The sequence below is a fragment of the Salvelinus alpinus genome, chromosome 19 (assembly GCF_045679555.1).
Source record: "Salvelinus alpinus chromosome 19, SLU_Salpinus.1, whole genome shotgun sequence".
Lineage (NCBI taxonomy): Eukaryota > Metazoa > Chordata > Actinopteri > Salmoniformes > Salmonidae > Salvelinus > Salvelinus alpinus.
Genome location: NC_092104.1, coordinates 16161232 through 16175508, shown reverse-complemented (window position 1 = coordinate 16175508; position 14277 = coordinate 16161232). Strand labels below are relative to the sequence as shown.

The 14277-nt window shown below is 47.7% G+C and overlaps 1 protein-coding gene and 1 pseudogene across 1 annotated transcript; one reads left to right on the top strand and one right to left on the bottom strand.

Annotated features, from left to right (window-relative positions):
- The window catches only part of LOC139546018 (F-box/LRR-repeat protein 17-like), a 605954-nt pseudogene that overhangs the window by 97169 nt on the left and 494508 nt on the right, over positions 1-14277 (bottom strand).
- On the top strand, positions 11405-13468 carry LOC139545057 (general transcription factor II-I repeat domain-containing protein 2-like). The gene has a single exon (XM_071352434.1). It carries the CDS (start codon positions 11620-11622, stop codon positions 13429-13431), a length of 1812 nt encoding a protein of 603 aa, XP_071208535.1. The 5' UTR covers positions 11405-11619; the 3' UTR covers positions 13432-13468.

The following is a 14277-nucleotide window of genomic DNA, read 5'->3' as shown; positions in this document are numbered from 1 at the left end:
AGAAGTAACCAGAGAGAGAAGTCACCAGAAGAAGAGGAGACCAGAGAGAGAGGAGACCAGAGGGAGAGGAGACCAGAGAGAGAGAAGTGACCAGAGAGAGAAGTGACCAGAGAGAGAGAAGTGACCAGAGAGAGAAGTGACCAGAGAGAGAGAAGTGACCAGAGAGAGAGAAGTGACCAGAGAGAGAGAAGTGACCAGAGAGAGAGGAGACCAGACAGAGAAGTGACCAGAGAGAGAGAAGTGACCAGAGAGAGAAGTGACCAGAGAGAGAGAAGTGACCAGAGAGAGAGGAGACCAGAGAGAAGTGACCAGAGAGAGAGAAGTGACCAGAGAGAGAGAAGTGACCAGAGAGAGAGAAGTGACCAGAGAGAGAGAAGTGACCAGAGAGAGAGAAGTGACCAGAGAGAGAGGAGACCAGAGAGAGAAGTGACCAGAGAGAGAGAAGTGACCAGAGAGAGAGAAGTGACCAGAGAGATAGGAGACCAGAGAGAGAAGTGACCAGAGAGAGAGAAGTGACCAGAGAGAGAGAAGTGACCAGAGAGAGAGGAGACCAGAGAGAGAGAAGTGACCAGAGAGAGAGAGGAGACCAGAGAGAGAGAAGTGACCAGAGAGAGAGAGGAGACCAGAGAGAGAGGAGACCAGAGAGAGAGGAGACCAGAGAGAGAGGAGACCAGAGAGAGAAGTGACCAGAGAGAGAAGTGACCAGAGAGAGAGGAGACCAGAGAGAGAGGAGACCAGAGAGAGAAGTGACCAGAGAGATAGAAGTGACCAGAGAGAGAGAAGTGACCAGAGAGAGAGAAGTGACCAGAGAGAGAGGAGACCAGAGAGAGAAGTGACCAGAGAGAGAAGTGACCAGAGAGAGAGGAGACCAGAGAGAGAGGAGACCAGAGAGAGAGAAGTGACCAGAGAGAGAGAAAAGTGACCAGAGAGAGAGGAGACCAGAGAGAGAAGTGACCAGAGAGAGAGGAGACCAGAGAGAGAAGTGACCAGAGAGAGAGAAGTGACCAGAGAGAGAGAAGTGACCAGAGAGAGAGGAGACCAGAGAGAGAAGTGACCAGAGAGAGAGAAGTGACCAGAGAGAGAGAGAAGTGACCAGAGAGAGAGGAGACCAGAGAGAGAAGTGACCAGAGAGAGAGAGAAGTGACCAGAGAGAGAGAAGTGACCAGAGAGAGAGGAGACCAGAGAGAGAGATGTGCCCAGAGAGAGAGAGGAGACCAGAGAGAGAGAAGTGACCAGAGAGAGAGAGGAGACCAGAGAGAGAGGAGACCAGCGAGAGAGGAGACCAGAGAGAGAAGTGACCAGAGAGAGAAGTGACCAGAGAGAGAGGAGACCAGAGAGAGAGGAAACCAGAGAGAGAGGAGACCAGAGAGAGAGAAGTGGGGAAAATTCTCTGCAGTATTATAAATAGCAGACTACATCATTTCCTTGACGAACACAACGTCCTGAGCAGAAGCCAGATTGGATTTCTAAAAAATTATCGTACAACAGACCACATTTACACCCTCCACACTCTAATTGATAAACAAGTTAACCAAAACAAAGGCAAAATCTACTCGTGTTTTGTAGATTTCAAGAAAGCATTTGATTCAATTTGGCACGAAGGTCTTTTTTATAAACTAATAGAAAGTGGTATTGGAGGGAAAACATATGATTTTATTAAATCAATGTACACTAAAAACAAATGTGCGGTTAAAATTGGCAACAAGCAAACAGACTTCTTCTCTCAGGGGCGTGGAGTGAAACAGGGCTGCCCAATAAGTCCAACATTATTTAACATCTACATTAATGAATTGGCAAAAATATTAGAAGAATCGGCAGCACCTGGTATCACCCTACACAACACTGAAATCAAGTGTCTGCTGTACGCAGATGACCTGGTGCTGCTGTCTCCCACTAAAGAGGGGTTACAGCAGCACCTAGATCGTCTTCACAGGTTCTGTCAGACCTGGGCTCTGACCGTTAACCTAAAAAAAACAAATATAATGATATTCCAAAAAAGGTCGGGAAATAAGGATGACAAATATAAATTCTATTTGGACACAGTTCTATTAGAACACACCAAAAACTACACATATCTAGGACTAAATATCAGCAACACAGGTAGCTTTCACATGGCTGTGAATGAGCTGAGAGACAAAGCAAGAAGAGCATTCTATGCCATTAAAAGGAACATCAAAATTGAAATTCCAATTAGAATCTGGCTCAAAATTTTTCAATCAGTTATAGAACCAATTGCTCTATATGGTAGTGAAGTATGGGGTCCAATCTCTAATAATGAATTTACCAAATGGGACAAACATCCAATTGAAATATTGCATGCAGAGTTTTGCAAGACTGTTTTGCAAGTACAAAGAAAAACTCCAAATAACGCATGTAGGGCAGAATTGGGCCAATACCCCCTCCTCATTCGAATAGAAAAAAGAGCCATCAAATTTTACAACCATCTAAAAACAAGTGACCCCAAAACATTCCATCACACAGCTCTACAATGTCAAGAGATGAAACCAGAGAAGAGTCCCCTCAGCCAGCTGGTTCTGAGGCTCAGTTCACCAACCCAAACCAACCCCATAGAGCCTCGGGACAGCCCTCAGAAAATCTGGCCCAACCAAATCATCACAAAACAAAAAGAAAAATATATAACCTATTGGAAAGACACCACAAAAAATCAAAGTAAACTTCAATGCTATTTGTCTCTAAACAGACAGTACATGGTGGCAGACTATCTGACCACTGTGACTGATAGAAAACTGAGGAAAACATTGACTAGGTACAGACTCAGTGAGCACAGTCTGGCTATAGAGACCGGTCGTCACAGACAAACCTGGCTGCCCAGAGAGGACAGGCTGTGCTCACTCTGCTCCAGGGGAGAGGTAGAGACAGAGGTGCATTTCCTACTACACTGTGACAAATACTCAGACCTAAGAGCATATTTCTTTCCCAAAATTATAACTCAATACAAAGAATTTGAAACTATAAAAGATGAAGAAAAAATCAAATATTTATTGGGTGAAAAGCCAAAATGTGCAGTTTTGGCAGCCAAATATGTGTCCTCCTGCCACAACCTGAGGGACAGCCAGTGAAAAATGCAAAGTAATGTTGATAATATTTCCCATTTAGCTTAGTTTTGTTTTGTCTTTCATACCAGGTCATATGTCTTCTCAAGTCATGTTGACACTGGTCTACTACTGTTGCTTTAATGTATTGTTGTTCTGATTAATATTGTTGTTGTAGTTGCTGTTAATGGTAATCCCATGTCCACTACTACTATTATTATTGCTGTTGGTTCCACCATTTATTTATATATAAATATATATATATTTTGTATATATATACATATATATATTAGATTTTTATTTTTCGATATGTATACTTTGACAATGTAAGTAATAATGAACTTGCCATGTCAATAAAGTCAATTGAATTGAGAAGTAACCAGAGAGAGAGAAGTGACCAGAGAGAGAGGAGTCCAGAGAGAGAGGAGACCAGAGGGAGAGGAGACCAGAGAGAGAAGTGACCAGAGAGAGAGAAGTGACCAGAGAGAGAAGTGACCAGAGAGAGAGAGGAGACCAGAGAGAGAGAGGAGACCAGAGAGAGAGAAGTGACCAGAGAGAGAGAGGAGACCAGAGAGAGAGGAGACCAGAGAGAGAGGAGACCAGAGAGAGAGAAGTGACCAGAGAGAGAGAGGAGACCAGAGAGAGAGGAGACCAGAGAGAGAGGAGACCAGAGAGAGAGAAGTGACCAGAGAGAGAGAAGTGACCAGAGAGAGAAGTGACCAGAGAGAGAGAAGTGACCAGAGAGAGAGGAGTGACCAAAGAGAGAGAGAAGTGACCAGAGAGAGAAGTGACCAGAGAGAGAGAGGTGACCAGAGAGAGAGGAGACCAGAGAGAGAGAAGTGACCAGAGAGAGAGGAGACCAGAGAGAGAGAAGTGACCAGAGAGAGAGAGAAGTGACCAGAGAGAGAGAAGTGACCAGAGAGAGAGAGAAGTGACCAGAGAGAGAGAAGTGACCAGAGAGAGAGGAGACCAGAGAGAGAGAAGTGACCAGAGAGAGAGAGGAGACCAGAGAGAGAGGAGACCAGAGAGAGAGGAGACCAGAGAGAGAAGTGACCAGAGAGAGAGGAGACCAGAGAGAGAGGAGACCAGAGAGAGAAGTGACCAGAGAGAGAGAAGTGACCAGAGAGAGAGAAGTGACCAGAGAGAGAGAAGTGACCAGAGAGAGAGAGGCGACCAGAGAGAGAAGTGACCAGAGAGAGAGAAGTGACCAGAGAGAGAAGTGACCAGAGAGAGAGAGGAGACCAGAGAGAGAAGTGACCAGAGAGAGAGAAGTGACCAGAGAGAGAAGTGACCAGAGAGAGAGAAGTGACCAGAGAGAGAGAAGTGACCAGAGAGAGAGGAGACAAGAGAGAGAAGTGACCAGAGAGAGAGGAGACCAGAGAGAGAGAAGTGACCAGAGAGAGAGAGAAGTGACCAGAGAGAGAGGAGACCAGAGAGAGAGAGAAGTGACCAGAGAGAGAGAGAAGTGACCAGAGAGAGAGAAGTGACCAGAGAGAGAGAGAAGTGACCAGAGAGAGAGGAGACCAGAGAGAGAGGAGACCAGAGAGAGAGAGAAGTGACCAGAGAGAGAAGAGACCAGAGGGAGAAGTGACCAGAGAGAGAAGTGACCAGAGAGAGAGAGGAGACCAGAGAGAGAGGAGACCAGAGAGAGAGGAGACCAGAGAGAGAGGAGACCAGAGAGAGAGAAGTGACCAGAGAGAGAGAGGAGACCAGAGAGAGAGGAGACCAGAGAGAGAGAAGTGACCAGAGAGAGAGAGGAGACCAGAGAGAGAGGAGACCAGAGAGAGAAGTGACCAGAGAGAGAGAGGTGACCAGAGAGAGAGAAGTGACCAGAGAGAGAGAGGAGACCAGAGAGAGAGAAGTGACCAGAGAGAGAGAAGTGACCAGAGAGAGAGAAGTGACCAGAGAGAGAAGTGACCAGAGAGAGAGAAGTGACCAGAGAGAGAGGAGACCAGAGAGAGAAGTGACCAGAGAGAGAGGAGACCAGAGAGAGAGAAGTGACCAGAGAGAGAGAGAAGTGACCAGAGAGAGAGGAGACCAGAGAGAGAGAGAAGTGACCAGAGAGAGAGAGAAGTGACCAGAGAGAGAGAAGTGACCAGAGAGAGAGAGAAGTGACCAGAGAGAGAGAAGTGACCAGAGAGAGAGGAGACCAGAGAGAGAGAAGTGACCAGAGAGAGAGAGGAGACCAGAGAGAGAGAAGTGACCAGAGAGAGAGGAGACCAGAGAGAGAGAAGTGACCAGAGAGAGAGGAGACCAGAGAGAGAGAAGTGACCAGAGAGAGAGAGGAGACCAGAGAGAGAGGAGTCCAGAGAGAGAGGAGACCAGAGAGAGAAGTGACCAGAGAGAGAAGTGACCAGAGAGAGAGAGGAGACCAGAGAGAGAGGAGACCAGAGAGAGAGGAGACCAGAGAGAGAGGAGACCAGAGAGAGAGAAGTGACCAGAGAGAGAGAGGTGACCAGAGAGAGAGGAGACCAGAGAGAGAGAGGAGACCAGAGAGAGAGGAGACCAGAGAGAGAAGTGACCAGAGAGAGAAGTGACCAGAGAGAGAGAGGAGACCAGAGAGAGAGGAGACCAGAGAGAGAAGTGACCAGAGAGAGAAGTGACCAGAGAGAGAAGTGACCAGAGAGAGAGAGGAGACCAGAGAGAGAGGAGACCAGAGAGAGAGGAGACCAGAGAGAGAGAAGTGACCAGAGAGAGAGAGGAGACCAGAGAGAGAGAAGTGACCAGAGAGAGAGAGGTGACCAGAGAGAGAGGAGACCAGAGAGAGAGGAGACCAGAGAGAGAGGAGACCAGAGAGAGAAGTGACCAGAGAGAGAAGTGACCAGAGAGAGAGAGGAGACCAGAGAGAGAGGAGACCAGAGAGAGAGAAGTGACCAGAGAGAGAGAGGAGACCAGAGAGAGAGGAGACCAGAGAGAGAGGAGACCAGAGAGAGAGGAGACCAGAGAGAGAGAAGTGACCAGAGAGAGAAGTGACCAGAGAGAGAGAAGTGACCAGAGAGAGAAGTGACCAGAGAGAGAGAAGTGACCAGAGAGAGAGAAGTGACCAGAGAGAGAGAAGTGACCAGAGAGAGAGAAGTGACCAGAGAGAGAGGAGACCAGAGAGAGAGGAGACCAGAGAGAGAGGAGACCAGAGAGAGAAGTGACCAGAGAGAGAGAAGTGACCAGAGAGAGAGAAGTGACCAGAGAGAGAGAAGTGACCAGAGAGAGAAGTGACCAGAGAGAGAGAGAAGTGACCAGAGAGAGAGAAGTGACCAGAGAGAGAGAAGTGACCAGAGATAGAGAAGTGACCAGAGAGAGAGAAGTGACCAGAGAGAGAGAAGTGACCAGAGAGAGAGAAGTGACCAGAGAGAGAAGTGACCAGAGAGAGAAGTGACCAGAGAGAGAAGTGACCAGAGAGAGAGAAGTGACCAGAGAGAGAGAAGTGACCAGAGAGAGAGGAGACCAGAGAGAGAGAAGTGACCAGAGAGAGAAAAGTGACCAGAGAGAGAGAGGAGACCAGAGAGAGAAGTGACCAGAGAGAGAGAAGTGACCAGAGGGAGAGAAGTGACCAGAGAGAGAGAAGTGACCAGAGAGAGAGAAGTGACCAGAGAGAGAGAAGTGACCAGAGAGAGAGAAGTGACCAGAGAGAGAGAAGTGACCAGAGAGAGAGGAGACCAGAGAGAGAGGAGACCAGAGAGAGAGGAGACCAGAGAGAGAGGAGACCAGAGAGAGAGAAGTGACCAGAGAGAGAGAAGTGACCAGAGAGAGAAATGACCAGAGAGAGAAATGACCAGAGAGAGAAATGACCAGAGAGAGAGAAGTGACCAGAGAGAGAGGAGACCAGAGAGAGAGGAGACCAGAGAGAGAGGAGACCAGAGAGAGAGGAGACCAGAGAGAGAAGTGACCAGAGAGAGAAGTGACCAGAGAGAGAGAGGAGACCAGAGAGAGAGGAGACCAGAGAGAGAGAAGTGACCAGAGAGAGAGAGGAGACCAGAGAGAGAGGAGACCAGAGAGAGAGGAGACCAGAGAGAGAGGAGACCAGAGAGAGAGAAGTGACCAGAGAGAGAAGTGACCAGAGAGAGAGAAGTGACCAGAGAGAGAAGTGACCAGAGAGAGAGAAGTGACCAGAGAGAGAGAAGTGACCAGAGAGAGAGAAGTGACCAGAGAGAGAGAAGTGACCAGAGAGAGAGGAGACCAGAGAGAGAGGAGACCAGAGAGAGAGGAGACCAGAGAGAGAAGTGACCAGAGAGAGAGAAGTGACCAGAGAGAGAGAAGTGACCAGAGAGAGAGAAGTGACCAGAGAGAGAAGTGACCAGAGAGAGAGAGAAGTGACCAGAGAGAGAGAAGTGACCAGAGAGAGAGAAGTGACCAGAGATAGAGAAGTGACCAGAGAGAGAGAAGTGACCAGAGAGAGAGAAGTGACCAGAGAGAGAGAAGTGACCAGAGAGAGAAGTGACCAGAGAGAGAAGTGACCAGAGAGAGAAGTGACCAGAGAGAGAGAAGTGACCAGAGAGAGAGAAGTGACCAGAGAGAGAGGAGACCAGAGAGAGAGAAGTGACCAGAGAGAGAAAAGTGACCAGAGAGAGAGAGGAGACCAGAGAGAGAAGTGACCAGAGAGAGAGAAGTGACCAGAGGGAGAGAAGTGACCAGAGAGAGAGAAGTGACCAGAGAGAGAGAAGTGACCAGAGAGAGAGAAGTGACCAGAGAGAGAGAAGTGACCAGAGAGAGAGAAGTGACCAGAGAGAGAGGAGACCAGAGAGAGAGGAGACCAGAGAGAGAGGAGACCAGAGAGAGAGGAGACCAGAGAGAGAGAAGTGACCAGAGAGAGAGAAGTGACCAGAGAGAGAAATGACCAGAGAGAGAAATGACCAGAGAGAGAAATGACCAGAGAGAGAGAAGTGACCAGAGAGAGAGGAGACCAGAGAGAGAGGAGACCAGAGAGAGAGGAGACCAGAGAGAGAGGAGACCAGAGAGAGAGGAGACCAGAGAGAGAGGAGACCAGAGAGAGAGGAGACCAGAGAGAGAGAAGTGACCAGAGAGAGAGGAGACCAGAGAGAGAGGAGACCAGAGAGAGAGGAGACCAGAGAGAGAGGAGACCAGAGAGAGAGGAGACCAGAGAGAGAGAAGTGACCAGAGAGAGAGAGGAGACCAGAGAGAGAGGAGACCAGAGAGAGAGGAGACCAGAGAGAGAGGAGACCAGAGAGAGAGGAGACCAGAGAGAGAGAAGTGACCAGAGACAGAGAAGTGACCAGATACAGAGAAGTGACCAGAGAGAGAGAAGTGACCAGAGAGAGAGGAGACCAGAGAGAGAGAAGTGACCAGAGAGAGAGAAGTGACCAGAGAGAGAGAAGTGACCAGAGAGAGAAGTGACCAGAGAGAGAGGAGACCAGAGGGAGAGAAGTGACCGGAGAGAGAGGAGACCAGAGAGCGAGATGCGACCAGAGAGCGAGAGATGCGACCAGAGAGCGAGAGATGCGACCAGAGAGCGAGAGATGCGACCAGAGAGAGAGAGATGCGACCAGAGAGCAAGAGATGCGACCAGAGAAAGAGAGTTGACCAGAGAAAGAGAGGTGACAAGATAGAGAGAGGTGACCAGATAAAGAGAGAGAGATGCAACCAGATAGAGAGAGAAACGACCAAAGAAAGAGAGTTGACCAGAGAAAGAGATGTGACCAGATAGAGAGAGAGAGTACACAGTGGCAGAATACCTGACCACTGTGACTGACCCAAACTTAAGGAAAGCTTTGACTATGTACAGACTCAGTGAGCATAGCCTTGCTATTGAGAAAGGCCGCCGTAGGCAGACTTGGCACTCAAGAGAAGACAGGCTATGTGCACAAAATGAGGTGGAAACTGAGCTGCACTTCCTAACCTCCTGCCAAATGTATCACCAAATTAGAGACACATATTTCCCTCAGATTACACAGATTCACAAAGAATTCGAAAACAAACCCGATTTTGATAAACTCCCATATCTACTGGGTGAATTACCACAGTGTGCCATCACATTTATTTTCCATTTTGTACTTTAACCGTTTGCACATCATTACAACACTGTACATATACATAATATGACATTTATAATGTCTTTACTCTTTTGGAACTTCTGTGATAGTAATGTTTACTGTTCATTTTTATTGTTTATTTCACTTTTGTATATTATCTAATTCACTTGCTTTGGCAATATTAACATATGTTTCCCATGCCAACTAAGCCCTTTGAATTGGATTGAGAGGAGACTAGAGAAAGAGAGATGTAAAAGGGCACAAGGCGAGACCCAGATGCAGACACAGGACACAGATGGTTTGAGTTTTTTATATTTATTATATCCAAAAGGGATAGGCAAGACAATGGTTTTGGACAGGCAAAACGTCAGTGCAGTGCAGGCAGGCTCGAGGTCAGTGCAGGCAGAATGGTCAGGCAGGCGGGTAGAGAGTCCGGGAAACAGGCAATGGTCAAAACTAGGAGGACTTGTAAAGGAGAATAGAAAAGGCAGGAGCATGGGAAAAACACACTGGTTGACTTGGAACATACAAGACGAACTGGCACAGAGTGACAGGAAACACAGGGATTTAATAAACCAGGAATAACAAGCGACAACTGGAGGGGTTGGAGACAATAACAAGGACAGGTGAAACTGATCAGGGTGTGACAAGATGACCAGAGAGAGAGAGGAGACCAGAAAGAGAGAGATGAAAAGAGAGAGAGAGGAGACCAGAGAGAGGAGACCAGATAGAGGAGACAAGAGAGAAAGAGAGATGACCAGAGAGAGAGGTGACCAGAGAGAGAGCTGACCAAAGAGAGAGAGAGGTGACCAGAGCGAGGTGACCAGAGAGAGATGACCAGAGTGAGAGAAAGAGGTGAGCAGAGAGAGAAAGAGGTGAGCAGAGAGATAAAGAGGTGACAAGAGAGGAAGAGGACCAGAGAGACAGAAGTGACCAGAGAGGAAGAGGACCAGAGAGACAGAAGTGACCAGAGAGACAGAAGTGACCCAAAAGAGATAGAGAGAGAGGTTATCAGAAAGATGTGACCAGAGAGAGATGTGATCAGAGAGAAAGAGATGTGACCAGAAAGAGAGAGAGACCTGACCAGAGAGAATAGTGATCAGCGAGAGAGGTGACCAGAAACAGAGATGACAAGAGAGAGAGAGAGCGATGACCAGATAGAAAGAGAGTTGACCAGAAATATAAATAGTTGACCAGAGAGAGGAGACCAGAGAGAGAGAGAGAGAGAGAGAGGTGACCACAGAGAAAGAGAAGTGAAAAGAGAGATGTGGTCAGAAAGAGAGAGGTAACCAGAGAGAGAAGTACAGAGTGAGAGAGAGGTGAACAGAGAGAGGTGACCAGTCAGAGAGGTGACCAGTCAGAGAGGTGACCAGTCAGAGAGGTGACCAGTCAGAGAGGTGACCAGTCAGAGAGGTGACCAGTCAGAGAGGTGAACAGAAGGAGAAAGGTGACCAGAAAGTGAGCGATGACCAGAGGGAGAGAGGTGACCGCAGAAAGGGAGAGTTGACCATAGAGAGACAGATATGACCAGAGAGAAAGAAGTAACCAGAGAGAAAAAGAGGTGACCGGAGAGAGTTGTCCAGAGAGAGAGGAGACCAGAGAGAGAGGAGACCAGAGAGAGATGCAACCAGAAACAGAGAGAGTTGTCCAGAGAGAAAGGTGACCAGAGAGAGAGGAGACCAGAGAGAGATGCAACCAGAAACAGAGAGAGGTGAACAGAGAGAGAGAGGAGACCAGAGAGAGAGAGAGGAGACCAGAGAGAGCGAGATGCGACCAGAGAAATAGATAGATGACCAGAGAGAGAGAGAGGTGACCAGAGAGAGAGAGGTGACCAGATACAGAGAGGTGAGCAGAGAGAGGGGTGTTACCAGAGAGATGTGACCAGAGAGAGGTGACCAGATAGGATGTGGCAGGGCTTGAAAACTATTACGAACTACAAAGGGATTCCCAGACGTGAGCAACCCAGTGACGAGAGCCTACCAGACGAGATAAATGCCTTTTATGCCCACTTCCAGGCAAGAAACACTGAAGCATGCACGAAAGCACTAGCTGTTCTGGATGACTGTATGCTAGCCGATGTGAACAAAACCTTTAAACAGGTCAACATTCACAAAGTCGCAGGGCCAGACGGATTACCAGGACGTGTACTCAAAGCATGAGTGGACAAACTGTCAAGTGTCTTCACTGACATTTTCAACCTCTCCCTGACCTAAACTGTAATACCTCCATGTTTCAAGCAGACCACCATGGTCCCTGTGCCCAAGGAAGCGAGCCATGAAGTGCTTTGAAAGGCTGGTCATGGCTCACATCAACAGCTTCCCATCGAACACCCTAGACCATTGGTGTCAAACTCTGGCCCGCGGGGTAATTATATTTGGCCCGCGAGACAATACCAAATTACTACTAGAGCTGGCCCGCCGGTATTATACAGCGCATTCACCGCTAATACTACGAATCCCATAATGCTCTGCTGTTGTTTTCGCGCGCCAATCAGGACAAGACCCAGAAACGCCCTCTCCTCTGTGACAGTAGTCATAGCAACATAGACGCTACAACTGTCAGCGCGCTATCCCTTCCCAAAAATGGCGAAAAGAAAGGCAGAAAACAGGAGCTTTCTGGACAAGTGGGAGGCAGAATATCTGTTTACATATGTAAAAGACAAACCTGTTTGTCTTGTTTGTGGAGTCAACGTGGCTGTAAGTAAGGAGTACAACATTAGACGACACTATGAAACGAAACACCATGACAAATACAAGGACCTGGACATGACTCAAAGGAGCCAGAAAGTAGAGGAGATGAAAAGAAGTTTGGTTTCACAACAGAATATGTTCAAAAGAGCCACATCACAAAGTGAGGCTGCTGTAAAGGCTAGTTATATAGTGGCAGCAGAGATCGCAAAATCAGCCCGGCCCTTTAATGAGGGAGAGTTCGTGAAAAAGTGCATGATGAAAGTTTGTGACCTCGTATGCCCAGAGAAAAAGCAAGCATTTTCAAACGTGAGCCTGAGCAGGAACACAGTAGCTGATCGCACATGTGATCTTGCCACCAATCTGTATGACCAGCTGATGGAAAAGGGAAAAGATTTCGTTGCGTTCTCCCTCGCTGTGGATGAGAGCTGCGACGCATCTGATACTGCTCAGCTGTCAGTCTTCATCCGTGGAGTGGACTCAAATCTGTGTGTTACGGAGGAGCTATTGGGATTCAAATCAATGCATGGCACAACCACAGGAAAGGAAATCTTTGAGGAGGTTTCCAAATGTGTAACTGAAATAAAGCTGCCGTGGGATAAACTCGTTGGATTAACGACAGATGGTGCGCCAGCGATGTGCGGTAAAAAGAGTGGACTGGTGGGCATGGTTCAGGAGAAGATGCGGGAAGAGAACTGTGCAGGTGAGCTAACTGTTTACCACTGCATCATACATCAGGAATCACTGTGTGCCAAAGCCCTAAAGATGGAACATGTTATGACCACAGTAATACAGGTAGTTAACTTTATAAGAGCCAAAGGTCTGAATCACCGCCAGTTAAAAAAAATTCTAGAGGAGTGTGGTTCGGAATACGCAGACGTGCCGTATCACACAGAGGTGAGATGGCTAAGCAGAGGAAAAGTACTGAACAGATGTTTCGAGCTGCGTGAGGAAATATGTCAATTCCTGGAAACCAAAGGGAAGGATACAGCAGAGCTCCGGGAGCAAAAGTTTCTGTGTGAGCTGGACTTTCTCTGTGACATCTCGAGCCATCTCGATGCGCTGAACCTGCAGCTTCAGGGGCGAGGGCGCATCATCACAGACATGTACGCTGCAGTGAGGGCCTTTAAAACTAAACTGTGCTTGTGGGAGAATCAGATGCTGCAAGGAAACCATTGCCATTTTCCCTGCTGCCAAACCATAAAAGCGCAGATCTCTACCGCCGTGTTCCCATGCGCACAGTTTGCTGAAAAACTCAGTGTTCTCGCCGCTGAGTTTAGCCGGCGATTTGCCGACTTCGATGTCCAGAAATGTAGGTTTGAACTGATTAGTAATCCCTTCGCAGTTGATGTGGAAAATGCACCAACCAACATCCAAATGGAGCTGATTGAACTCCAGTGCAACGACACGCTGAAGTCAAAGTATGATGCTGTGGGCGCCGCACAGATTCCACGGTTCATCACTGACACAATGCCTCAGCTCCGCACCCAAGCTGCTCAGATGCTCTCCATGTTCGGCAGCACTTATCTATGCGAGCAACTTTTCTCCTCGATGAAGATGACCAAAACAACTCGCAGGAGACGTCTGACTGATGAACACCTTCGCTCGATACTGAGGATTTCTTCAGCTCAGAGCCTGAGCCCAGACATTGATGAACTAGCATCCAAGAAGAGATGCCAGGTATCTGGCTTGGGCACATCAGATTAGATCAGTGTGCAATAATTAACGTTTTCTTTGTGCACTTTTTCTTTCTTTCATTTTATTTGTAAAATTATTAGCCAGTGGAAAAAGTTTATTTTGGTATTTAAATCAGAAGGCTGCAAATAGAAAAGAGGCATACGATTTTTATTTAAATTTTATTTATTTAATAAATGAATGCCATTGATGTGTTTTTTCATTTGAAATTCGATTTTGCATGTCTCCACTATTAAATTATATATTGTATGGCAATAAGCGATGCTTGTTCCATATTCAATGTTAAAGCAAAACTTGTTTGGGTCCATATTAAAAGGTTCATTTGTTCAATGTTGGCCCGCGACTTTGTTCAGGTTTTACATTTTGGCCCACTGGGTATTTGAGTTTGACACCCCTGCCCTAGACCCACTTCAATTCGCATACCGCCCCAACAGATCCACAGATGACGCAATCTCAATCGCACTCCACACCACCCTTTCTCACCTGGACAAAAGGAACACCTATGTGAGAATGCTGGTCATTGACTACAGCTCAGTGTTCAACACCATAATGCCCACGAAGTTCATCACTAAGTTAAGAACCCTGGGACTAAACACCTCCCTTTGCAACTGGATCCTGGACTTCCTGACGGGCCACCCCCAGGTAGTAAGAGTAGGCAACAACACGTCTGCCACACTGATCCTTAACACTGGGGCCCCTCAGGGGTGTGTACTTAGTCCCGCCTGTATTCCCTGTTCACCCACGACTGCGTGGCCAAACACGGCTCCAACACCATCATTAAGTTTGTTGATGACACAACGGTGGTAGGCCTGATCACCGACAACGATGAGACAGCCTATAGGGAGGAGGTCAGAGAAT